Below are 26,075 nucleotides of genomic sequence, written 5' to 3'. Positions count from 1 at the left end.
CACCAGCAGTGCACCTGGCCATGACACCCCTCATTCCCCACCACCATCTGGCATTTTCCAGTTTTTCTAATTTTTGCCAGTCTAATCGGTGTAAGTGGTATCTCATTGTCATTTTAATTTGTATTTTTCTGATCATGAACAAATCTGACCATCTCTTCATATGCCTGCAGGCTTGTGGAGGTTACTGTTCCTTAAATGCCCACCCAAGTGCTTGGGGTCTGACTTTCAGCGCCTGGGGGTGCCAGACCAGGCTCCCGAGTCGCGAGCCAGGGGCCTGCGGGAGGTCGTGCATCCGGGACCGGGAGGCTGGGACAGCTCGCAGAGGAGACAAGCCCAGCGGGACCTGCGGAGCCCCAAGTGGCTCCGAACCGCTGGGCCGTGTGCTGGTCGAGGGAGCCCCAAGAGAGACCCGCAGTCTGGCCCGGGATGGGGGGCGGTCGGGAGGTCGGAGCAGCTGCGCCCGCATCATACCCAAGAGCCGAGGAGGGGCGAGGGCTCTGGAGGAGTGGCTGCCGCCTGCCTGCACTCCGTCGCTCCCGGAGCCTCGTCCTCACCCCCAGCTCAGCTCCCCCTCCCTCAGCTCCTGGGCCCAGTCGGGCGGATGCACCGCTCGCGACCAGGCAGAACGCAGAGGAGCTCCGCAGCGGCGGCATGGAGGAGGAGCTGGCGTGGGAGACCCAGGGCCGTGAGTCCGCGGGGTGGGGGCCGAGACACGGGCGGGTAGAGTAGAGGCCGAGAGGATGCGCCGCAACCCAGCGGGGGCGACCGAGCCTGCCATCTGTGCGGTCCGCGTGGCCACCTGCGTCTTGGGCTTCTTTGTGGCCCCGAGAGGAACTCGCACCTGGCCGAGGGGACATTGGCTGCTCACCTGGGACTTGGGGTGCTCCCCGCCCTGGAGCGGAGAGCTTGGGTGGAGGAGACATTAGCTCGAAAGAAGATGGTAATACGATCCTTTATCGGGTACTTAACTTTGTGTGCCAGACTGAGCCGGGGCTGGCACTTTATTTGATCTCCACGGCAGCCTTCTGGGTAGGACCTACTGTTATCTCCATTTTGCGGAAGAGAGAGCTGAGGCACAAAGTGGTTAAACAAGTTGCCCAAGGTCACACAGCCTTAAAGTGGTAGAAATGCTGAGGGTCCCGGCTCCCTGAGAATGTCGGGGCTGGATGGGGAGTGGAGGAGGTACGGTGTGCTGCAGGGGGGATGAGGGCACCTCAGAGCCCCCTCCAGGAGTGTGCCTGGCTGCTAGGGCCTCTGGGCCGGTCAGTGGCATCCCTGTGGACATCAGCCAGCTTGGGGGACCTTTGGCTGCACTGCCTGGTAAAGGGAGAGAAGGACTGTGCCATTTTCCTCAGTGGGATGCAGATGGGAGTGGGGGTTCTATCAGGTGCTAAGTCTTTCAAGCAGTACAGGTTCTGCTTGGGGCAGACATCACTTGAGCAGGCCCTTAAAGAATGTGCAGCAATGGATCACTGCGGTGCACGGGAGGGAGTTCTGCGCAGAGGACCCAGCATAGGCAGAGGCTCAGAGGCCAGAGTGCAGTGTGTGTCTGTTGTGGCCAGAAGGAGGATGCATGAATTGAGATGGATGGAAGAGATGAGACTGAAGTTGATTTCACTGGCGCTCTCCAGGGCCTCCATGCTCTCCTTCAGGCTCTTGGCTGTTTGCCAGCACAAACCAGGCCACTCTTCCAGACTTCCGCCAAGAGAAAGGGAGTCAGAGCTGGTAGGGATCTCTACAGATCACTTTTTCACCCTCCCCTGATTCTACAACGGAACTGAGGCTCCCAAGAGGGATGTTTCCTGCTGTTAGAAAGTGGCAGTGTGGGTACTAAACCCCAGCTTCCCTAAGCTTACGCCTGAACTGCCAGATCTTTTGCTGAACCTGGATCATGGTGGTTTTCGTCCAAGAGTTTAAGGAAAGGAACGCTCAGGACAGTTGCTTCCCGGAGATGTTTGAGATCTGAGAGGGATTCTTCCAGAAGGACCCTCTCCTCCCCTATAGGAAAGGCAGACCCTTTCGGGGGTGAGGAAGGGTGGCGCCATCAATGGGGACCACACTTGGAAGGAGATGTTTTCCCCTCTCCCCTGAAGTATTGACATGAAGCTCCCCCTGTCCCCCCCGTACACCTCTTTCCTGCCATTTACCTGAGCTTGTGGTTTGGTTTTCCAGGGAACAAATGAGTCTCAACTGGGGCAACATCTTATATAGTTCAAAAGCCCTGAAGAGATTTAATGATTTGTGTGTCACTTATTCATTCAGCAAATATACGCCAGGGCCTGAATTTTGGGATATAGTAGTTCACAAGTCAGACAAAAATCTCTCCCTTCATGGGCTTATATTATAATGGGGGAAGCAGACACTAAAGCTAATAAGTATGTAAATATAGCATAGGCCAGTGGTGAGGGGTGCTGTAGAGAAAAGCAGTGCAGGGAGGTGGGTAGGGAGGGTGTTTCCTTGGTTGGGGCTTCACTGGCTCAGAGAACCCTGAACAAAGGAAGCCCCACCACCCCCAGGTCTTTGGCCACCAGAATTTATTCTCTGACCCTTTGTTTTGGAGGAATAATAGTGATGATGACGATGGTACTATTTGCCAGATACCATGCTAGGAGCTTTTCACATACTTATATCCAATCATTACAATAACCCTGCAGGGCAGCTCATGTCCCCATTTTGCAGATGAGGAAACTGAGGCACAGAAAAATTAAGTAACCTAAGTCACACAGCCAGGAAATGGCTCAGCCAGAGGGCAGCAGCTCTGAGGTCCATAGGTTGCATCTATGAGGCCTCAGAAAGCCCCAAACCCTTTCCTGTATCTGGAAAGCCACGTGGAATTTATCTGGAAAAACCAAATTGATGGCTGGCTTCTCTGTCACTTTAATGCATCCTAGCTTTCCCTGCCAGGACACTGGCGACCTGTCCCTGGATACACAGAGGGGCTGGGTCTGGACATTCGCAGTGGACCAAATGTGCAGGATGTAGGTTCAGCAACAATAAAACCTCAAGTTGCATGTCCTGTACTGATTGTGCAAAGGGCCAGCCAATATTGCGTTGGCCAAAAAGTTCGTTCGGGTTTTTCTGTAAGATATTACTGGAAAACCTGAACGAACTTTTTGGCCAGCCCAATATTTGTCCCTGTGCTTGTGTATCTAAGCCTTTCTGAAGGAGGGACAGGCATCTGTCAGCTTGGGGATTTTCAGTGTCACTCATGGAAGCAGAGTTTTGTGGATTCCTCCATGTGCTCAGCCTTGGGCCCACTGTGAAATGTGGGTGGGTTGGCAAGTGTCAGGTGTGGCCAGAGCCCCTAAGGAGCTTGAGGTCCAGCCAAAGAGACCGGACATCCTTATAAGCCAAGAGCAGTCAGGATGACGGCAGCATGGGGGTCTGGTGAGATGAGCCCTGGACCACGTCGTCAGGCCTGAGTCCCCCTGGCCTGGCCACCAACCCTCTGAGCCCACCGCTGGCCATGGCAAGGGGCCGGAAGGGGGGCTTGGAGGTTCCTTCTAGTCTGAGACTGAGATGAAGGCGCAGGGACAAGGATGAGAGGAGTGCAGAGACCACAGAGAAGGCAATCAGAGAGGCCCCACAGCCGGGAGGCGAAAGCTGCTTAGGATTTGGGGATGAGGAGAGAAGAGGTGGAGGGACCAGGACAAAGAAGCCGGGTGAACACGTGCCTCTGGCCTCGCCCGGGCCTGACGCAGTGCGTGGCTCAGTAAATCCTGGCTGCCTTCTTCACTGATGGAGCCGTGGAAAAGGTGGTTATCGACTCCAATGGGAACGAATTGCATTCCCTTCCTCAAGAACAGCAATAGCAGTCAGGAAAACTGGATGACGGGGCACCTCTGAGAGGGGAGGGGCACGCACCTGGCTCCTGTGGATGGTCTTGCCCACGGTCTCCCAGCTTTAGGGTTCTGCCGGGTCCTGGTCACGTGGACATGAGGTGCGTTGGAAGGAGAAGCAGCCTGTCTGGGGAAGTCTCCAACATTAAGAAAGAGGAGAGGGATCCACCCACCATGCTGAACTGGAAGACCCCCTTTCTAGGAGACATTCAGGCCAGGGAGGGGCTGTTCCCCAATCCTCCTTACACAGTGTCGGGGGTCCTCCGCCCTCATCCTGCACCCCTTTTTGTCCCCACAGTGCTTCCTCTGGAGAGGCAGCTCCACGAGGCTGCCCGCCGGAACCACGCTGGGAGGATGAAGGAGCTGATCGGGAGGAGAGTACACATCAGGGCCAGAAATCACGTGTGTAAAGGGGCTCCGGCTGGGAATAATGCTATAGTGTCACCTCCACACAGGAGGGACAGTTCACAGAGCCTGGCGCAGGCACATCGGCACGTGTTAACTTGGGGGAGGCTCAGGCCCTGGCCTCCTTGTCCACTTTGTCTCAAAATCTCTGAGGCCCAAAGTCAGGGTCAGGATTCCAGCGCTCTTAACTCTTAATCCTTGTGACCCATCCAGAAGGCTCCTCCCAGAAACAAATTTAGAGTCAGGAGGACAGGGGGTCAAAGGTCAGGAGTCGGAGGCTGGCAGGTAGGGACAGGCACCTGGAGAGACAAAGGTGGCCTGGTGCTTCTGGTCAGAAGTCCAGGGGTTCTGGACCAAGGGAGGCTGATGTGTCAGTTGCCAATTTTTTTTTTTTTACAGTGTTTTTTGTTTTAAAGTCTTTATTGAATTTGTTACAATATGGCTTCTGTTTTATGCTTTGGTTTTTTGGCCACAAGGCATGTGAGATCTTAGCTCCCCGACCAGGGGTCCAACCTGCAGCCCCTGCTCTGGAAGGCGAAGTCTTAACCACTGGACCGCCAGGTCCCTGAGGCAGCAATTTAGTTCAGTTCTCTGAGGGCCCGCTGTGCCCACTGGGTGTGTAAAACTGTTGTGGGCCCAGGCCTGCCCTTGGCCTGGTGGGGAAGCAGGCCAGGCACTGCTGACGCGGCCTCACGGAAGGGTGCAGGTGGGCTGGTTCACAGCCCTGCTGGAGAAGAGGGCAGAGGGAAAAGCCATTCTTCTGGTTGGGGACACTGGGGACTGGCCTGGGTACCACGTGGGGTAGCCTCTCCATGTGCTGGGGCTTCTAGCTGTCAGGAGCATCTTAGAGGAGATGCCAGGGCCTGGGTGAGAGGTCAGTGGAGGCTGAAAGGGTTGGATGCAGGATTCCTGACTGCAGCAGTTATCCTCTGTCTGGTTTGATGTGACAGGGGTACAACTTGGGTCTTCACAGCCTGCCTAGGGCTCAGCAATAGTAGCAGGAATTCTAGGGTGTGTCTGGTGTGTTTTGGTTTTCAGAGCACTCATCTACCTGTTTCCTAGTGGTTCTCACTCACCCCTGGAGAGGGGAGGAGAGCAGGGAGGATTAGTCCTATTTATAGATGGAGGCAGGCACAGAGGAGGGCAGCAAGTCACCTTAGGTCACACAGCACATTATTGGTGACTGGAGCCTTGGTCTCATCTCCTGGACAAGCACTGGCAAGGAAACATGGACTTGCAAGTTGGACTTGCATCTTATGGATGATAGGTTGCTAATGCCAGATTCATTCATTCATTTACTCGTTGAATGATTCATTTGTTCAATAAGTATTAAGGGCTTACTTTGTGCTGGCACTGTGCTAGGTGATGGGGACAGCAGAACCCATGGCAGACACGGTCCCAGCCCTCTTGGAGCTGATGGTCTGGTGGGGGAAAACAGACAGTAAATAGAGTATCTCACAAATAGTTCATTCCCACTGTCACAATTTGAGAGCATGTGGGCGTCAGAGGGGCCCTCTCGGCCAGAAGTCTTCCCAAGGAAGTGGCATTTTTGTGGGAGCCAGTGAAAAAGGGCAGTGTTTCCAGGCAGAGGGGACAGCATGGGAAAGGAGGGGACAGCTCGTCCCCAGAGAGACCACACAGAAAATTAGTGTTTTCTTTTGTTGCCCCATCACATGCTGAAAACTGTGGAGGGAAGTGGGTTCTTGGGTTGGAGGCTGGCTTCCCCAAGGCCTGCTCAGATGTGCTGAGGGCCAGAGACCAGGGTGAACTGCCAGGTCGGTCTGACAGTGAGTTTGGGGGTGGGGGGGTAGGTCAGAACCCTTCAGCCCTGTTCTGAAGGAAGGAGGGGACAGAACCCAGGCACTCAGGATTCCTCAGGGACTTGGAAAATAATCCTCAGACACAGGTGGCTGCCCGGAAGAGGGAGCAACAGGAACAGACTTAGAGACAGGATGTTGTCTGGCGTTTCTGAGAAGCAGTGCCAGGCCACGCAGGGCCTCATGGGCCCAAGGTTTAGGAGTTTGATCCAAGAACAGTGGGAAGCTGGGAAGAGTTTTAGGTGGGGGACAGACGGATCTAGACATGGTGTTTTACTACGTTCATTTCAGCAGCTGCAGAGTGGAAGAGGAGGGGGTCAGAGCAGAGCTCTGGCCCCAGCCGACTGGCCACCAGAGCCAGCAAAGGTCCTTCCACCCCGCAGACCAGCTGTCCTGGCCGGGAGGGAGGGAGGCTGTGCGAGGTGGGCCGGGCAGCCAGCTGGTGCCTCACAGGTTTCCTCTCCCTCCTGGCAGGTGGGCAGGGTGGCCCAGCACCGGGCCGCGGGCGCAGGGCACGAGCAGGCTGTGCGGCTGCTCCTGGAACACGAGGCTGCTGTGGATGATGAGGATGCGGTACGGGTCCCCTCACGCAGGCATGTCTGTGTGTGCGTGTCCGTCTTCCTGTCTGTCTTAGGGTGGGGCAGGGGCATCAGAACTCATTCTGGGTCTATGAGCCAGCTGTCAGTGCCGAGGTCGTCACTGATACACAGATGAGCAGGTGCAGGCTGGGCAGGGGGCAAAGTCTTCAGGGGCCAATGACACTGTACCAATCCCACTTTCCCTTTGCACAGTCATAAAGATCTCTTCATTTTCAAGGGCCTTTCAGTTCTCAGTCCCTCGTGATGTCATGTGAACAGGGAGAGATATGGGCTGTAGAACAGGTAATTGGGTGGGTTGACAAAGGCCTCATTAGTAAAGTCATCGGGAGGGAGGTCTCTCATGATATGCCACAGGGCTCTGCCCTGGCAAACACTAACCCATATAACCTGGATAAAGACTAAGAGTCTTACTTAGCAAATTGGCACGGAGCACACTGCTAAGAGAGAGAACAGAATAATAACAAGGTCTACAAATTTATCCCTACGGGTTTGGGTAAAGAGCTGAATCTGACAACGGCATTTGGCAGGGATACATTTTTTTTTTTTTTTTTTAATTTTTTATTTATGGCTGTGTTGGGTCTTCGTTTCTGTGCGAGGGCTTTCTCCAGTTGCGGCGAGCGGGGGCCACTCTTCATTGCAGTGCGCGGGCCTCTCACTATCGCGGCCTCTCTTGTTGCGGAGCACAGGCTCCAGACGCGCAGGCTCAGTAGTTGTGGCTCACGGGCCTAGTTGCTCCGCGGCATGTGGTATCCTCCCAGACCAGGGCTCGAACCCGTGTCCCCTGCATTGGCAGGCAGATTCTCAACCGCTGCGCCACCAGGGAAGCCCCAGGGATACATTTTTTAAAAATTATAAACTTCTCTGCAGAAACTTAGCTTCCATGGAAATACTTTTCTTTGTCCTGACTCCTCTTTGCTCTGAGGCTCCACCACGAAGGGGGCTTGATTACAAGTCAGGGCTGGGAGTGGGGCAGCAACACCTGCCTCCTCACTCCCTCACCCCATCTCCTCCCTGCTCCTGCTTAGGCTTCATTTAGAGATGACCCTGGAAGGAGAGTGTATGGGTTCCTTAGTCTGAGTGTCCCAATAAACCACTGGAACTTCTTGCATCAGCCTTTTGCCCACAAAGACCCTCACTGTTGGGACTTGCCTGGTGGTGCAGTGGTTAAGAATCCACCTGCCAATGCAGAGGACACGGGTTCGAGCCCTGGGCCGGGAAGATCCCACATGCCGCGGAGCAACTAAGCCCATGCTCCACAACTACTGAACCTGCGCTCTACAGCCCATGAGCCACAACTACTGAGCCTTTGTGCCACAACTACTGAAGCCCGTGCGCCTGGAGTCCGTGCTCCACAACAAGAGAAGCCACGGCAATGAGAAGCCCACGCTCCGCAACGAAGAGTAGCCCCTGCTCACCGCAACCAGAGAAAGCCCGCGTGCAGCAAGGAAGACCCAACGCAGCCAAAAATAAATAAATAAATTAATTAATTTAAAAAAAAAGACCCTCACTATCACCACCATGCTCTGTTATTTCTTCCTTGAGGGACTGAGTGAGAAAAGAAGATATGAGGGAGAATAGTAAGAGAGGGTACTTACAAATCTTCTCTGTTTCCTTTGCAAACAGCAATAAATACGTTTTGAAAAATAAGAAGGCTGGTAGGCATGCCTACTTTAATAACAGGAGGGTGGAGGAGACACTGGAGAAGGCAAATCCTGTTGTTGGGGGGAAAGTCTCTAGTGAAAAGCCACAGGGCTCTGTCCTAGATAGTTCCTGGAACTAGGCCAGTGAGGTATCTTGGGGTTCCCACTGGCAAGAGGCTCTGTCTCCCATGACTCTCCTCCCCCAGCCTTGAGCCTTGACCCTTTTCATTCCCAAGCTCCTGTGGGCTTCTCCCCTTGGACTCTGTCCTTCGTCCTCCAGCCAGCCCACAGTTACTGATATTCTACCAGTGGCTGAGCTCTGAGCCAGTGCTGGGTCTCCTGGCCTCTTTGGTTCTAGCTGAGACCAACTCTAGTCCCCATTTGAGGTGCTATGGTGGGTCCAGCACCTTCCCAAGGTTTCAGGAGGAAGGGCTTAAATTCTTGTGGTCACTCTTGGCTCTTACTTCCAGCTTCTGCTCAGTTTTTGCCGTCCTCTTGAAATTTTGCACATAGTCCTTTGTCTCTACCTTGGCATCACCCCTAACATGGACCACAGTCCTTCTCCCCACTTTCCATAGAGACCCCATTCACACACTTTGATGTGGGGCAGGCTTTCCAAAATAAGAGATGGAGGGGATTTACATTACACACAAAAACAATGTAAAAATCCTAAAATCCTGTCTTTGACTTTCCTGTTCTTTATTATTTTCTTTCCTTTACCATATGCTTTATTTTTTTCTTTTTTTTAAATTTATTTTTTAAATTGAAGTATAGTTGATTTACAATGTTGTGTTAATTTCTGCTGTACAACAAAGTGACTCAGTTATACATATACATACATTCTTTTTTATACTGTTTTCCATTATGGTTTATCCCAGGACATTAAATATAGTTCCCTGTGCTATACAGTAGGACCTTGTCCATCTATTCTTTTTTTTTAAAATTTATTTATTATTTATTTTTGGCTGTGTTGGGTCTTCGTTTCTGTGTGAGGGCTTTCTCTAGTTGCGGCAAGCGGGGGCCACTCTTCATCGTGATGTGCGGGCCTCTCACTGTCGCGGCCTCTCTTGTTGCGGAGCACAGGCTCCAGACGCGCAGGCTCAGTAGTTGTGGCTCACGGGCCTAGTTGCTCCGCGGCATGTGGGATCCTCCCAGACCAGAGCTCGAACCCGTGTCCCCTGCATTGGCAGGCAGATTCTCAACCACTGCGCCACCAGGGAAGCCCCATCTATTCTTTATGTAATAGTTTGCATCTACTAACCCCAAACTCCCAGCCCATCCCTCCCTCCTCCCCCCTCCCCCTTGGCAACCACAAGTTTGTTCTCTATGCCATTCCTGTTCTTTAAAGTCCCTTGGTCCTTTCCTTGTCTTGGGCTTGGCCTCTTTCCCTGCCCCACTTTCAGTGCTGTCCTTGTCTGTACCATCCCCGCCCTGCCTCCAAATTCCTGCCATGATGCCCAGTCAGTTCTTTCTGGGTTTCACCTTTCATGCCAACCACTTGTCACAGCTTTTACCCAAACCCAGTTCTGTCCCTAAGAGGGATTCTGGTGCCAACCACTAAGACCCCTTTTCCTGGTACCCCCCCAGAAGCTCTTTGTGGAGCCAAGTGGGGAAGCGGTTGTGACTAGGGTGCTCTGTGCAGGTGCTGGGGTGAGGCACCCTTTCCCCCAGAGGTCCAGACTGTGAAATTGAGGCTGATTCAGGACTAGGCCAACCCTGTTCTTCTGGCAGCTTAGAGTGTGCTGGGGATGAGGACACATCAGGGGACACTGATCCCTTAGACCTTCCTGAGGTGGGCTCTGCATTTCTGCTCCCAGCTGGACTTGGGAGCATTTTCCCACTGCAAGCCTGCTTCTTATGCTTGTGGGGAGGTTCTGTGGCCCATCAGTACCAGGTCACCCTGTGAGCTCATCCTATGAATGACAGGCCATTGGCCTCACCAGAGGACCCAGAGCCACACATGACCCTGTTTCTGTGGGAAAATATGTTCTGGTCTTTGAACGCCCAACTTAGAGACAAACTTTGGGGCTGTCCAAGGCTGAGGGAGGCCAGTGCAGCCTGTAGGCAGAAGGTGGTGATGATCTCCCAGGCCTCTGTTCTGCTCAGACCCTGCCACATCCCACCACACTCAAGGAAGGACAGAGAAAAACCACTTCTAAGAGGGTGGCTGGCTGTCAGTGCATCCTGGGAGGTGAGTTTGGAGGCTTGGGGGGGCTCTTCACAGAGAAGGAAAGACTCAGTAGAGGTGGGGATGAAGGCTGCCCTCAGATGCAGAACCCCACGAAGGTGGAGGTCAGTGCAGGGGCTCTGGTGACCTGGAAACACTTCGCAGATGTTGAGGAAGAGCATCCTGCAGATAGGATCTGGGCTGCCATCAGAAGAAGACCTAGATGTATTTTCAGTTGCTCCAAAGGGCCAGTAGGGTGGAAAGCACAGGGATGCAGATTTCAGTTCAGCATGAGGAGGGACTTTCACTTTCTCTTTCAGTTTCAGGGACTTTCTCTCACAGTGAGAAGTGTTTGACGGTGCAGTGGTTGTCTTGTGCAGCGGCGAGATGCCATCCCTTCATGTGTGCAGACCTAAGCCATCTGCCTGCAGGATGTGCTGCAGGAGATTCAAACAGTTGATTCTCAAACGCCAGTCCAGGATGAGGTCTTCACCAGTCACAGCAAATCAGAAAATTAGAACAATGCAGTGTATGTTTCATGAAGCTGTATTTGGAAAGAGTATACTCTGAGATCAGCTCCTTCCAAATTTTTTGCGGTAAAACGGTCCATCTTTATGAACTGGTGGTGAGAGGAGATGGCAGCTCTTTTATTTTTAAGCTTTATTTGGTATCCCCACAAAGGTTTGCAGTTGTTGGAAGAGTAAATCCTCAGAATTATCACAGGGAGAAAATCTTTTTCCCTTTTTTCTTTTCTTTCTTTTTATTGTATCTATGTGAGAAGATGGCTGTTAGCTGAACCTACTGTGGTGATCATTTCACAATATATGTAAATCAAACGATCATGCTGTATGCCTTAAACTTATACTGTGATGTATGTTAATTATTTGTCAATAAAACTGGGGGGAAAAAAGTTTGCAATAGTGTATCAGCCTCTGGTTAAGACAATTTCCTGGACTTTAAATTCCTAAAGCCCAGAGCTCCCCAGCCTGGGTGGCACTTAAGGTCCCTTATGGTTGCGCGATTTTGCAAAGCACACTTGGGCCCAGGTGGCACAGCCACGCCTCTTCACAGTCCCCTCCCTTCCTCCCCCATGTCCTCTCCCCGAGTTTGGGATGAATGTGCTTCTCCTGTCTGCCTGGTTCAGCCACTTACGGATCCTCCAGATCCTGGTCAACTCCGGGGCCAAGATCCACTGTAAGAACAAGGTAAGGCCTCAGCTGGCGGCCCCCTTGCCCCCTCTAGCTCCTGCTGCACAGGGCTGCCCCCACGCTGCTGCCCGTCCCCATCACTGCCCCTCTGTCCCCTCACGTGCCTCTGCCTGCCCCAGCTTGCCTCGACCCTCTGAGAACCGTCCTGACCCCCCAGCTGAGCTCAGCCTTGTGAAGCTGGGACCCTCACTACTTCCACTGGGGCTGGGAGAAGGGCCTGGGGACGCCTCTTTCACAGCATTGAAAGCCCCTGGCTTCTGATCCCCCTACTCTTTACCACTCTGTGATGTTGGGACAGTCCCCAGTCCTCTGGCCAGCATCTTGTTCACAAAGAGGAATTAAAGTAGCACCCTCAGAAGATTAAATGAGAAGAAGGTAAGGCCTTCTCCCTCCCACGGGGCCCCGGCTCCCTTGTGCTCAGTATGGCCAGGTAGAAGGAGCAAAGCACCATTTACCAAGCTCTGGGACCTTGGGCAAGTTATTTTACCACCCTGAGCCTCAGTTTTCCCATTTGGAAATAGGGGTGCTAGTACCCACCTCTGAGCTGAGGCATAAGTAAATGCGGTGCTGTGTCTAAAGTACCTGGCCCAGTGCCTGGCACGTTAGCGACCCTGGCAGTGCCCCGTTGCTCACTGGTGTGTGCTATGGTTTGAGGGAGGAGAGCCCCAGGGAGTCAAGAGTGCCCAGAATCCCTGAACTGGTGTCTCAACTTTTAGGGGGTTGGTGGCCCTTATGAAAATGCAAACATTTCTGGGCCAAATACCTTCAGCCAGGAATTCTCAACCTTGGTCCTTAGAGAGACAGAGTTTGGGGATCCATGAGCTTTGAAGGGAAAACAAGGACAGTTTTTTTTTTTAAACTGCCCTCTGCTTGAAATTTTAGCATTTCTTTCCATGATGAATGCAGGTAGAATTAATATTACCTGTGACATTGTCTCTAAGACAAAATGTAGCTCTTTTCATATCACATTACAGTTTTTGCAGTTATCTCAAAATACTGTTTATGCTCATGATTACTTTGAAATCATGGCGGTAGTTATTAGACCTTTCAGTAGATCTTGTTGTTTAATGGATCAGTAAAGCACATATGCTACTAGATAAAAAATTTGGGTTTTAATATTTTGATAATTCTATTTCAATATCATTGTTTTTCTTTTCTTGTAGGCAGAATACTGTCTGCCCCAAGATGTCCATATCCCTATCCCTAGAACCTGTGAACTCTAGAACCTATCATGGCAAAAGGAATTTTTCAGATGTGATTAAGTTAAGGACCTTGAGATGGGGAGACTATTCTGGATTATCCACATGTGCCCACATGTCCTTTTAGGGGAAAGAAGGAGGGAGGCAGGAGAATCAGAGAAGGAGATGTGATTGAAGGAAGCAGAGGTCGGAGTGATGTGACCCACAAGCCAAGGAATGCGGGTAGCCTCTAGAAGCTGGAAAGGCCAGGAAATGGATTCTCCTAGAAACTCCAGAAGAGAAGCAGCCCTCCCAGCCCATTTTAGACTTTTGACCTCCAGAACTGTAAGATAATAGATGCGTGTTCACCAGACAACAAAAAGGGCCATGGCACACAGGAGGTCTGCCCTATACCATTGCTAGGATCTTGTTGGCAGTGGTAGAAATGTCTGACAGCTCCCAGTGAAGGATACCCACTAGGTTATGGGCCACAGGATCCAAGCCCAGAGTGTGGGATCCAAGCCCAGTTTCAAGCTGAGGGCCCTCCTGTCCAGTCCTGCCTGTCTGGCTTAGCCTTAGAGAGAGTCTCAGTGGTCTTGGAGAATCCAGTAGCTGTTGCGATGAAATTTGCTATCAACACAGAATGAGCCTCAGTGTTCTAGAATGAGGGAGGTGAGGTCTTAAGTGTGTGTGGAGGGCAGGGCTCTGAGTAGTGGATCTTCTAGTTAAGCAGGTCCACTCCATATTAGTTTTCTGTTTTTGGTAACAAACCACCCTAAAATGTAGTGGCTTAAAGTAACATTGATTTATGATTTTTTCATAATGTCATTGGCTGGTCAGTTCCTCTGGCCTTGCCTGGGCTCACTTATGAGGACACAGTCAGCACATGTCTGGGGCCTCTGCAGGAAGAGGGAACGTTGTGGATGGTGTGGCCAGCGTCTCCAGGTGGTAGCTGATATTCATGGAGACTTCCTTCTGTGACAGCCCCAGGACATCAAAAGAGCAAGAGTAGAAGTAGCCCGGTTTCTTGAGATATTACTTCTACCGCATTCTACTGGTCAAAGCCTATCACAGGGTCAGCCTCGTTTCAGAGGGAGGAAAATATCGGATTCCTCCTCTTGATGTGAAGAGTAGCACAGTCCTGTTGCTTGATCTTGGGACAATTTCTCATTCCATCCTGTTTTTCATGACCTTGCCACTTTTGAAGAGTACTGGTCAAGTATTTTGTAGAATATCCTTCAACTTGGTTTTGTCTGATGTTTTTCTCATGATTAGATTGGGGTTATGGAACTTTGGGAAGACGATCACAGAGGTCAAATGCCCTTCTCATTACCTCCTATCAGGGGGCATGTGATACCATTGTGATTCGTCACTGGTGATGGTCTCTTGATCCAGTTCTGACACCAATTCCGATGTGTGTTTTTTTCCACATCACCAAGCAGTTAACTCAATTCCCCGTGGACACTGACCGGGAGTCCACAAATTTAACTCATTTCTGACACTACTTGGAGATAGTGTCAGGTTCTGCCGGTTAAGGGTTCAGTCCTACAAGACTGTCCACACTTTGGATGCCAATCACAAGCCCAGGTAGTTGCCTGGCTATATAATTGCCTGTAAATCAGAAGTTCCCACGACCCCTTCCCCAGATTCGATTAATTTGCTAGAGCGGCTCTCAGAACTCAGGTAACCGGTTTACTTACTATATTTCTGGTTTATTACAAAGGATATTAAGGATATGAATCATCAATGGCCAGATGAAGAGATGCATAGGGCAAGGTCCTGAATGCAGGTGCTTGTGTCCCCATGGAGTTTGGGACCCGGCACATGGATGTGATCTGATTTACCAACCTGGAAGTTCTCCAAGCCCTGTCCTTTTGGGTTTTTAATGGAGGCTTCATTACATAGACTTGATAGATTAAATTCTCAGCCCTTGGTCATTGACTGAACCTCCATCCCCTCTCCTCTCCTCAGAGGTGGGGAGGTGGGTATGGAAGTTCCAACCCTCTAATCACTGTTGGTTCCCCCGGCAACCAGCCCCCATCCTTTGGTTACTTAGGGGCTTCAGGTCACCTCGTTAACATCATAAAAGACACCTTTATCACTGTTACCATTTAGGAGATTCCTAGGGTTTTAGGAGCTCTGTGCCAGGAGCCAGGACAAAGACCAAATATATATTTCTTATTATAAATCACAATATCAAGCTTGATCTCTTGATTAAAATGGTGTCGGCCAGGTTTCTCCACTGGAATGTTAGCATTTTTCCCTTTCCATACTCTATTGTTGGAAACTCTTTGTCGTTTTAATTTGCATTTCAATAATGACTAATGACGTCATATATTTTTTCATGTGCTTATTTGCCATTCCATATATCTTCTTTGGTGTGCAGATTATTTTTTAATTGGGGTAATTTCTTATTGATGAGTTTTTAGAGTTCTTTATAGATTTTGGATGCATTTCAAAATAAATTGCAGACATCAATGTACTTCCCTCTAAATATGTCAGCATGCATATTATTAACTAGAGTTCAAATTCTTTGTATACAATGAAATACAAGCTGAGTTTTTGTTTTTTTTTTTAAATTTTATTTATTTATTTATTTATTTATGGCTGTGTTGGGTCTTCATTTCTGTGTGAGGGCTTTCTCTAGTTGCGGCGAGCGGGGGCCACTCTTCATCGCGGTGCGCGGGCCTCTCACTATCGCGGCCTCTCTTGTTGCGGAGCACAGGCTCCAGACGCACAGGCTCAGTAGTTGTGGCCCACGGGCCTAGCCGCTCCGCGGCATGTGGGATCCTCCCAGACCAGGGCTCGAACCCGTGTCCCCTGCATTGGCAGGCAGATTCTCAACCACTGTGCCACCAGGGAAGCCCCCAAGCTGAGTTTTAAAAAAAATATTTATTTATTTTTTATTTGGTTGCACCAGGTCTTAGTTGTGGCTTGCGGGCTCCTTAGTTGCGGCTCCAGGGCTCCTCTTTTTTTTTTTTTTTTTTTTTTTTAATTTTATTTATTTATTTATGGCTGTGTTGGGTCTTCGTTTCTGTGTGAGGACTTTCTCTAGTTGCGACAAGTGGGGGCCACTCTTCATCGCGGTGCGCAGGCCTCTCACTATCGTGGCCTCTCTTGTTGTGGAGCACAGGCTCCAGACGCGCAGGCTCAGTAATTGTGGCTCACGGGCTTAGTTGCTCCGCGGCATGTGGGATCTTCCCAGACCAGGGCCCGAACCCGTGTCCCCTGCATTGGCAGGCAGATTCTCAACCACTGCGCCACCAGGGAAGCCCCAGGGCTCCTCATTTTAGCTGCGGCTCGCCAGCTCCTTAGTTGTGGCATGTGAACTCTTAGTTGCGGCATGCATGTGGGATCTAGTTCCCTGACCAGGGATGGAATCTAGGCCCCCTGCATTGGGAGTGTGGAGTCTTATCCACTACACCACCAGGGAAGTCCCTACACACTGAAATTTGACAAGTGCTACTCCTCTGTAACCCAAACCACTGTCAACATGTAGAAGACTGTTCCATTGATTTTTTTTTTAAATTAATTAATTAATTAATTTTTATTATTTTTGGCTGTGTTGGGTCTTCGTTTCTATGCGAGGGCACTCTCTAGTTGTGGCAAGCGGGGACCACTCTTCATCGCGGTGCGTGGGCTTTTCACTGTCGTGGCCTCTCTTGTTGCGGGGCACAGGCTCCAGGTGCGCAGGCTCAGTAGTTGTGGCTCACGGACCTAGTTGCTCCGCGGCATGTGGGATCTTCCCAGACCAGGGCTCGAACCCGTGTCCCCTGCATTGGCAGGCAGACTCTCAACCACTGCGCCACCAGGGAAGCCCTGTTCCGTTGATTTTTATGACCCATTGATGGTTACAATCTATTTGGAAAAGTACTCCAAATAATCTAGCTGTAATGCAAGGCCAGGGTAGAAGCTCTGGGCTATAAACATAGGATTTGCAAACCTCCCTCACTTAAATATTGCTTCTGGGGCTAAGAGACCTTCAATAAAGTGAAGCACAATACGCCTGTATTATCCTAACTTGACCTATGAGGAAATGGGGGCTCAGAGAGGTATAGGTAACTTGCCGAAGACCACAGAGCTGATAAATGCTGGAGCTGGGATTTGAACTCTGGCATCCTGACTCCCACCAGCCCCTGTGAGGCTAAGTGGGTCCTGCGGATGTCCCAGGGGCCTATCCCCATTTTCAGTGTGGTTTCCTTTGGAAAGCTGTTCTGATCCCAAACACTCATTGTTTGGGAGACAGCCAGTGCATGAGCAGGGCCTCCCTTCGCAGACTGCAGGGACCACCCTGGGCTTGTTTCCAGGACGGCCTGACCTTACTGCACTGCGCAGCCCAAGAAGGCCATGTGCCAGTGCTGGCGTTCATAACGGGGGGCCTGGAGGACGTGGCCCTGGACCATGCTGACAAGGTGAGTGTGGCCTCAAGGCTGTGTGTCCTTCCCATCGGGCTTGGGATTCCTGGGGCCTCTCCTGTACATTCCTTGAGTGCATCCCTTGAGCCATGGGTAGTGCAGACTGGACCCCACCTGAGGGAGTTGCTGGTCTAGAAGGGGCATTAGGGCACAAATGAGCAGGACGCCAGCAGCACATGGTCGGTTCCCTCAGAGAGACTCTGATATGGACTAGACAGGTTAGAGAAGGGAGACATTGCTTTCTGCTTCCTGGAGGAGGTGGAATTTGGTAAGTGAACTAGATTTCATCAGTAAGATTAGAAAGCAAGGGGCATTCCAGATGGAGGAGAGACAATTGCTAGAGCTTTAGAGGAAAAGGGCTTTTGGTGTGTGAGTTCAGATGGGTTAGAATCTTGGGAATGAAGCCCTCAGAGGTTGTTAGGGGCCTTCATGGAGATCTCAACCCCCAGCCTCAGGAATGGGTCCTTTATTCAGGAGCCACAGGAAGATTTCAGTGGGGGAGGGACCCACCAAGTGGGGTCTTGTTGGGAAGATGGTCTGGGCTTTCCAGGCAGGGTGTATAGGGCAAGGTGGGGGAGAGTGTCTGGAGCACTGCAAGCCCAGTGTGGTTGGGGAAACTGAGGCCAGCTGGGCAGGGCGAGGAAGATTCACTTTTTTCTCCTCCCCCGCCAGCTGGGAAGGACAGCGTTTCATCGGGCTGCAGAGCACGGGCAGCTGGGTTCTCTGGACTTCCTTATGGGCTCTGGCTGTGACCACAGTGTCAAAGACAAGGTACTGTGACCATGGTTCCAGGGGGAGGGCTGGGCTCTGGGCTCCTGACGGGGGTGGTCACGGGCAGCTCACCTGTGTCTACTGCAAACTGCAGCGTGCTAGAGGGGCTGGTGGCCCAAAGACCAGCGTGTGTCTGATGCTCATGCAGCAGGCATTTTTCGAGCACACACTATGGGCCAGCCGTGTGCTATGGGTGAAGAGCACAAAGATGCCCAAGACACAGTTTCTTAATGAAGGAATTCAACCACAATCCTAGGAAAGAGCTGTGAGCCAATGTGGGGAGCCAGGATGGCAAATCTGATTGGTTGGTAGTGATGCCTGGGGTGGGTTTGAGCGGGGCTGTGATTCCACTGGGGATGTCTGTTGCTGGGGGGAATGGGGAGGAGTTGGGGGATGGTAGCCACATGCCTGCTGGTTATTTGCTTTCTTTGTGTTTTAGTAAGCTACTATGATTATGGCAAAAGTAGGATGAGACCGCTGAGGAGGGAGCAGTTCATTCAGGGTGGAGAACTTATAAGCAGGAATTCACCTATCTGAGAATAGATGAGGGGTTGGGACCCAAGGGGACTACCCTACAAATGACTTGTATCAATGGACCATTGCGAGTCATTAGGCAAATGTGTTGCAGCAAATTCTAAACAGTGCTTCCAGCAAAGGGAAGAATTCCACTGTTGATTTTCTGATTAATATGCTTGGCTAGGATACAAGGAGTTCTGTTTATAAAGCTAGTGACAGAGCTCACAGACCAATGGATCACAGGATCTTAGATCAAGGGCCAGTTCAACCTTCTCATTTTACAGATGTGGAAGCTGAGGCCCAGAGAGGGGGATACTTTAGCCAAGGTCACACAGCAGGACAAAGGTCGAGCTGGGTTTGGAACCAGCATCCTGATGCCTACGCCTGTGCCCCTCCTTCTCCTCAGGCTGCCTCCTGCGACCCTGAGCCCTGGGGGTCTGCACCAAATCTGTCCGCCCACACTCATCCTTTCAGGATGAAAAGGCTAAGTCAGGTTCTGAGATTCAGATCAGGCTGATTTCCTTCATTTCAGAAACATGGGCAGAGCAGGTTGTGCTCTGTGCCAGGCCCTGAGCCAGGAACTGGGAGTACAGAGAGAGGCAAAGGACGACCCTTGCCAGGACACATCTACCCAGGAGGCAAAAAAAAAAAAAATGATGTACTCAGGGCCCCAGGAGAGCAGGAGCTCCAAACTAGAAAGCAAGAAAATTCAGCTTTGGTGAACTTACCCAGAATCTTGCAATCAGAAATTCTAGAAAGAAGCTTTTAAAATTACATGTCCCTGTTAAGTGTTGTATTTTCCAATGAGGAATGTTTTCATTTTGAATTTCATTTGGGGAGAGGGCACAGTAAGCTTTTCAAGGCTTTGGGCCACTGAAGGTCTGACTCGTGCTAGGACCCGCCAGCCTGTGTAGGCGGACAGACCTGTCAGAGCAGATGACAACATACCTCACAGGTGCTGCAGGTGCTGTGGTAGGGAGGCTTTGAGAGCCCCGAGAGAGTGATTAATTCCTCCGGAAATGTCAAGGAGAGGCTGACAGGGCCCTACAGAGGTGGAGAGGCTGGATGTCCCCACAGGTGGAGGGGAGAGGCCAGGCCCAAGGCCAAGGCCTCCTTCCACCCAGCCCCCTGTCCTGCCTGGGCAGAGTGTGAGGGCCCTGGCAGGGGGTCCATGCCATCTGCAGCTTCAAAGGGCAGGAAGTAGATATTTATAATCCAGAAGGAAGGGGGAAGCCCTGCCCTGTTTCCACAGCTCTGCTGACTGGTGGCACGTGCCAGACCCCAACGTTCACACACTTCCTTCCGGTCTCTTTGAACACAGAGACTTCAGGCTGTGGCTACACCGCCCACAGCCTGACCCTTGCTTGCTGTGGCGAGCCGACCACGGAGCGGGTGGGAGAGGAGCCGAAAAAAGCTGTTGAGAGGATTTTTTTAAACTTAATTTTATTTATTAATATAATATAATGATGATCATAAAGGAAATGTAGATGTTTCCTCCTTGACCCTGTAAGATAGTTATAGTTGTTTATGTGTGTGTTTATCTATCATGGGGGCAGGGTATGTTTTTAACTACTTTAACTACTGCTTTGGCTTCTGTATGTGTTCACATCCTCATTGGGCCCTTTATAGATATCTGTGCCTAAACTGAATGTCTCCTGGGGAAGGTACTGAGACAGGCCAGGGCAGAGGAAAGCACTTGACCCAGGAGGCCCCCGTGACTGGTTCAGCTCGATCGTCCCCATGGCCTTCTGGGCATGATGCATGGCTGAAGCTGGGTCTTCCCTTCTGGATGCTTTTGTGGGTCCCTCCGGGGTCCTTGTCCTGGTCCCCCATCTGTGGTTCCTCTGTAGGGACATACCTTTTCTCGGGCTGGTCACGTCCAGCTGCCTCCTCTTCCCTGGGGCCCCTTACCCTCCTGCAGCAAGATCCCTTTAAGGACGATCCCAAATAAGCTGCCCTCTGTGGGACCACTTCCAACACAAAGAACACTGGGCCCTTTGCCCGCCCAGTGGAGCCACCTCTCTTGGCTCTGTCACTGTCACCTTTAGACTTCTCAAGGGCGAGGCTGCTCCCAGTCCTGTGGTTCTCAAGTTCCAGGAGACACAGGTCAAGCTCTCCATCACATTATGTATTATCATTGAACAAATATCTACTGAGTGTCTATCATGTGCCCAGGCCCTATTCTAGGCACTTGGGGAAACTTCAGAGGACAAAATAGACAAAAACCCTTGCCCTTGTGATGCTTATGTTCCAGCCAAGAGAGTCAGCCAATAAACAACAAGCATAGTATACAAGTGGATTGTAGAGGGTGTTAGGTGGTCAGTGCTATGGGGGAAAAGGAAAAGCGGGGCAGGATAAGGGGATCAGGAGAACAGGAGGTGGGAGTTGTGGTTTTCAATATTGTGATCACATCGGGCTGCACTATTCAATGAGAACCTAACATCTTGAGCAAAGACGCAGGAGGCGAGCGATTGGGCCACGTGGCTGCTGGGCGCAGCCTGAGCACAAGGCGAGTCTCTGGGGCTGTGGCCTGAGCAGAGGGAGGGGATGGATCCGGGGTCACCTAGTTGGGACTGGCTTTAGACTAGAGCATGGAAAAATAGGGATTTTTTTTTTTTTTTAAAGTAATGTGTCCATCTTTTTTTTTTTATTTTTTATTTTTATTTTTTTTAAATTTTATTTATTTATTTATGGCTGTGTTGGGTCTTCGTTTCCGTGCGAGGGCCCTCTCCAGCTGTGGCAGGTGGGGGCCACCCCTCATCGCGGGGCGCAGGCCCCTCACCATCGCGGCCCCTCCCGTTGCGGAGCACAGGCTCCAGACGCGCAGGCTCAGTAGTTGTGGCTCACGGGCTCAGTCGCTCCGCGGCATGTGGGATCCTCCCAGACCAGGGCTCGAACCCGCGTCCCCTGCATTGGCAGGCAGACTCTCAACCACTGCGCCACCAGGGAAGCCCTAATGTGTCCATCTTAAAGTGTAAGAAAAGAGACCAGAACTTGGCCCTTGAAAGTGCCCCTGGTTTTTGGTAGTTTTGGGCACAGTTCTCAGAGCAGAGTGGCGTTGGCCCAGCGTGCAGGGCTGCAGCTCGTCACCAACTTGCTCTATAACCCTGGACATGTCTCCCCTCTCTGGATCTCAGCTCCAGCGGGTCCCCAGGGCCTGCAAGGGTCTGTGATTCCACTGACCCCTCAGGAGCCCTTCTCCCCGCAGGAGGGGAACGCAGCCCTTCACCCGGCCGCCCGCTGGGGCCACCTGGCTGTGCTGCAGCGACTCCTGGACGTCAGGCTGGACCTGGAGGAGCGGAATGCGGTGAGTCACCACCTGGAGGATGCAGAGGTGTGTGACACTGGCTTGCCCCCTGCCTTCCAGGAGCCCACAGCCCGTGGTGCAGCCTGATCTCCCCTGGGAGGGGCTCTGAAGCCAGGAGCGAGGACGTGTTCTCAAACAGCCCACGAGGAGAAGATGAGCAGCAGCACAAAACTCCAGGCTCAGAGGGGCACTGGGCCTGAGGGATGACGGAGGAGTCATACACGCGGTGTGTGTTCAAAGAAGGGAGAGGTCACTGTGGCCAGGATGGAGTAGGAGGCAATAGACAGAGCAGGGATGAGGCGGCTTGGAGGGCAAGGAGAGCACGAGCGGAGCTGTGGCGGAGGGAGTGAACGCACCACGTGCCCCTCAAGGTGAGAATCAGGTGCGGGGCTCCGGGAACCGCAGATCACCAGGTCACGTCTGCAGGAGCAGGGAGGGGAGAGCTCAGAGAGCCCTGGAGCCCTGGCAGAAGGGGTGTCCTCCGGTCTCAGGCTCTGGCCTCAGCCTCCTGCCGTCCTCACACCGCTGCCCTGTGTTTCAGGAAGTTCTGACTGCCCTGCACGCAGCTGCGGAAGGGATCCACCCGGACTGTGTGCAGCTCCTCCTCAGGGCCGGGAGTAGCGCGAGCGCCCTCTCCCAGGTAGCCGGGCCTCCTCACGACTGGCGTGTGCCCTCGGCTGCCTGCAGAGCCGTGACTGTGTCAGCTGTAGCAGCCACGATGATTCCTGAACATCGTGTGAACAAGGCTGTGAGGGAGCAGGCTCAGGTTCCGGACTTGACTTCTCTACTGCTGAGCTCTGTGACTTTGGGCAAGTTACTTAATCTCTCTGAGCCTCGTTTCTCAACTATAGATTGGGGGTGATATATACTTACTATTTTATATTGCTATGAAGGCTAAATACGTAGCATATTGTCTGGGACATAATAGGAGCTCAGTACCCATTAGTGTCTTATTGCTGGGCACGTGACAGTTCACAAAGCCCTTTCATAACTATTACCTCAGAAAAATTCCCCCCATTTTGCAGATGAGAGAGGTTCAGTGACTTTCCCAGGTCACAAGTTGGTAAGAAGCAAAGCTGAATCTGAAAACCCTATTCCCCTGACTCCAGAGCTCATGGCCTGAAACGTTTGCCTTGCCCAGCGGGGGTAGGGGTGGGGTGTCCCCAACATGAGGCCCACACCGTAATTAGAGCTGGGGCCTGGGTGTGACTCTAGAACAGGCCTCTTTCTCCCTTACCATTGCACTCGGTTAGTTGGCCATTAGAAATTCTCTGTGTCCTTGAAAAGGGGGTTGTGGCCTTTCTTTAGGTAGGAAGTTAAGTTGGTGTTTTTGTTTTGTTTTGCTTTTTATTTTTAGATCAATGACAAATAATCTTTCTTGGCTGGTTGAATGGCTGCAGGGTCTGGAATTCTCTTTTTGTTCTAAATTTCAATAATGTAGCAAAAGTAATATTAATAGTGAATAATATAAATAATAGCAAAAATAGTTTAAAAGCAGAGGAATGAAAATGATATGCTAAAAATATTTAACACAAAAGAAGGCAGTCAAGGGGAAACAGAACAAAAAAAACAAGAGACATTCAGAAAAAAATAGCAAAGGGAATTCCCTGGTGGTTCAGTGGTTAGGACTCTGCACTTTCACTGCCGAGGGCCCAGGTTTAATCCCTGGTCAGGGAACTAAGATTCACAAGACACGCAGCTCAGCCGGAAAAAAAAAAAAAAAGAAAAGAAAAGAAATAGCAAAATGGCAAATGTAAATATAATAATAATATAAATCGTAAATTCCCTTAAATGTGAATAATGCTTTATAAACCACAAAACATTTAATTTGCTCCCCTGGAAGATGTGGAGACTACTACCCCAGGGGCATAGCAGGGGACATTACAGCCAAGAGGGGGAAAGTAGCTGTCCCAGGGCACCAGCCATGTCCTTCTGTTGCTGGTGAATTTAAGGTTCTTTCTTCATTGCAAAAGAATTTGGAGATGAAGTGAGATGTAGGAATCAGATTTATTTAGAGAGAAACACACTCCACAGACAGAGTGTGGGGTATCTCGGAAGGCAAGAGGCAAGAGGCTTCGAAATATGGCGTGGTTAGTTTTTATGGACTGGGTAATTTCATAGGCTAATGAGTGGGAGGATTATTCCAACTATTTTGAGGAAGGGGCGGGGATTTCCAGAAATTGGGCCACTGCCCACTTTTTGGCCTTTTATGGTTAGCCTCAGAACTGTCATGGCGCTGGTGGGTGTGTCATTTAGCATGCTAAGGTATTACAGTGAGCATATAATGAGGCTCAAGGTCTACTGGAGGTCAAATCTTCTGCCATCTTGGACCCAGTTGGTTCTCGTTAGTTTTCATCATGTACTATGGCTATGTCATTCTTTTAAAGGTTGTGTCCTGCCCCCTTCCCTCCTGTTTCACTTCCATCAGCAAGGTGTTGCTCCTTAGTCAGAAAGGCCCTTTCTCTGTGCCCAGCACTAGGCACTGGGAGGGGGCACAGACAGGTCATGCCATGGCCACCTCCCCAGCAGTAACAGCACAGGAGCTTAGAGACTCAGGGGGTTAGATCCAGCTGGTGGTTGTTGGTGGCTTGGAGCTGCCCACCTCACTGGGTCTCGTGCTCCAGCCTTGACTTGAGGTTTCTGGCAGAGGCCATGGTCTATTCTGACACTCCCACCTCTGGCAGTGTCGTGCAGCAGGGTCTCTGAGGATGGGGCAAACCCAAAGTGATTGCATTTCCCACTGGGAGGTGGATGGATTCCCACCCACCCTGTAAACTTGCTCAGACTCGACTTTGGGAGGGTGACCAACTCATCCTGGTCTGCCCCATACTGTCCTGATTTTAAAACAGAAAGTCTCACATCCAGGGAACCTTCAGTCCCAGGCAATCTGGGACAGTTGGTTACCTGGTGGGTCCTGCCTGAGATGAAGTCTCATCCAGGAAGAAGCCCTCCCTCTGGCGCTGCCAGGCTCCTCTGCAGATGTGCTTAGACCAGCTCCAGCTGGACAGTACATGCTGGGTGGGATTTGCCCTGTACAGGTAAATCTTATTGGTCCCCCTCCTTGAAAACCACCTTCTAAGCGTCTATACTCCACATGTCTTTACTGGCTAAGGAACTGTAAAGGCTTTGGCCTTTGTTCCAGAGTCTGTGACTGGAGGTGAGGAAAATCCTGAGACCATAGTGAACTCCTTTTACTAGTCACCAGGCCTGGGCAAGTCATTGATTGCTCCTGCCTCAGGGTTTAATGGGTATAATAGTCCCAGGGGGGTTGTGAGCTGTGAATGGGATAATGAATCTCAAAGTGCTTTGTAAACCTGCTGTGAGGGGTCCTTAGGATGCTGCATTGGTGCCTGTTTCCCTCTAGAAAAAGCAGAGCTGCTTCCACTACGCAGCCCTCGGTGGCTCTGAGGACATGGCCTGGGCCCTTGTCCCTGCAGGAGGCAGCACTGACGTGGCTGATCATGTATGTGTGGGTCCTGGATGGAAGGTGGGGAGGGGGGGATATACTGCCGAGTCTCCCAGGACCTTACTTCTCAAAATAGAAATGGAGAACAGATTAGTGGTGGCTGGGGGCTAGGGATGGGGGCGTGGGGCCGAGAAGGGAGGAGGGTGTGGTTATAAAAGGACTACACAAGGGACCCTTATGGTGATGGAACTGTGCTGCATCTTGACTATGTAAAGGATACACAAACCTACACGTGTGATAAAATTACATAGAACACACATGTATACGAATGACTACAAGTGAAACTGGGGAGATCTGAGTAAGATGGTGGGTATTATCAATGTCAGTGTTCTGGTTGGGATATTGTACTGTGGCTTTGTAAGATGTTACCATTGGAGTGGGGAGAACAGAGCAGATGGGTGTTGAGGGTGGGAAGAAGGCTTTTCACCAGATACCTTTTGTTCTTTTTGGTTCTTTAGGTTTCTATAAATAAAATGTAAAACAATGAAAAGCAATACTTGCTCTCTTGCCACTCCTCTTTCCTACCACATTCCCACAGACCTATTTCCAGGACGATGGAGGCCATATCCAGCGTCCTTGGTTATTTTATCTCTGTGGCCTGCTGCTTCCTGGAGAGCCACCATCAGAGCTCTGAAAAGTTTCCTAGCTCATCTGAGTTGTGCACTTGAGCCAGTTTCCAGTGTCTGCCCATTCACTCTCACAGGAGACCTTCTTTTGGCCTGATTTTGATTTCACAGTTATCTAGCA

At 51.2% G+C, this 26,075-nt stretch overlaps 1 protein-coding gene across 1 annotated transcript in view; it reads left to right on the top strand.

The window, feature by feature from the left end:
* The first annotated feature begins 327 nt into the window (after positions 1–327).
* The window catches only part of ANKDD1A (ankyrin repeat and death domain containing 1A), a 36,133-nt gene continuing 10,385 nt past the window's right edge, over positions 328–26,075 (top strand). The window contains 9 exon segments of the mRNA XM_059915508.1: positions 328–685; positions 4,138–4,241; positions 6,536–6,664; positions 11,574–11,672; positions 17,161–17,265; positions 17,941–18,039; positions 21,764–21,862; positions 22,404–22,502; positions 25,227–25,325. Coding sequence (XP_059771491.1) covers positions 427–685; positions 4,138–4,241; positions 6,536–6,664; positions 11,574–11,672; positions 17,161–17,265; positions 17,941–18,039; positions 21,764–21,862; positions 22,404–22,502; positions 25,227–25,325 — 1,092 coding nt within the window. The 5' untranslated portion in view covers positions 328–426.

Source organism: Balaenoptera ricei, chromosome 2 (assembly GCF_028023285.1).
Source record: "Balaenoptera ricei isolate mBalRic1 chromosome 2, mBalRic1.hap2, whole genome shotgun sequence".
In the NCBI taxonomy this organism is placed as follows: Eukaryota; Metazoa; Chordata; class Mammalia; order Artiodactyla; family Balaenopteridae; genus Balaenoptera; species Balaenoptera ricei.
This window is presented reverse-complemented; position numbering and strand designations above follow the sequence as displayed.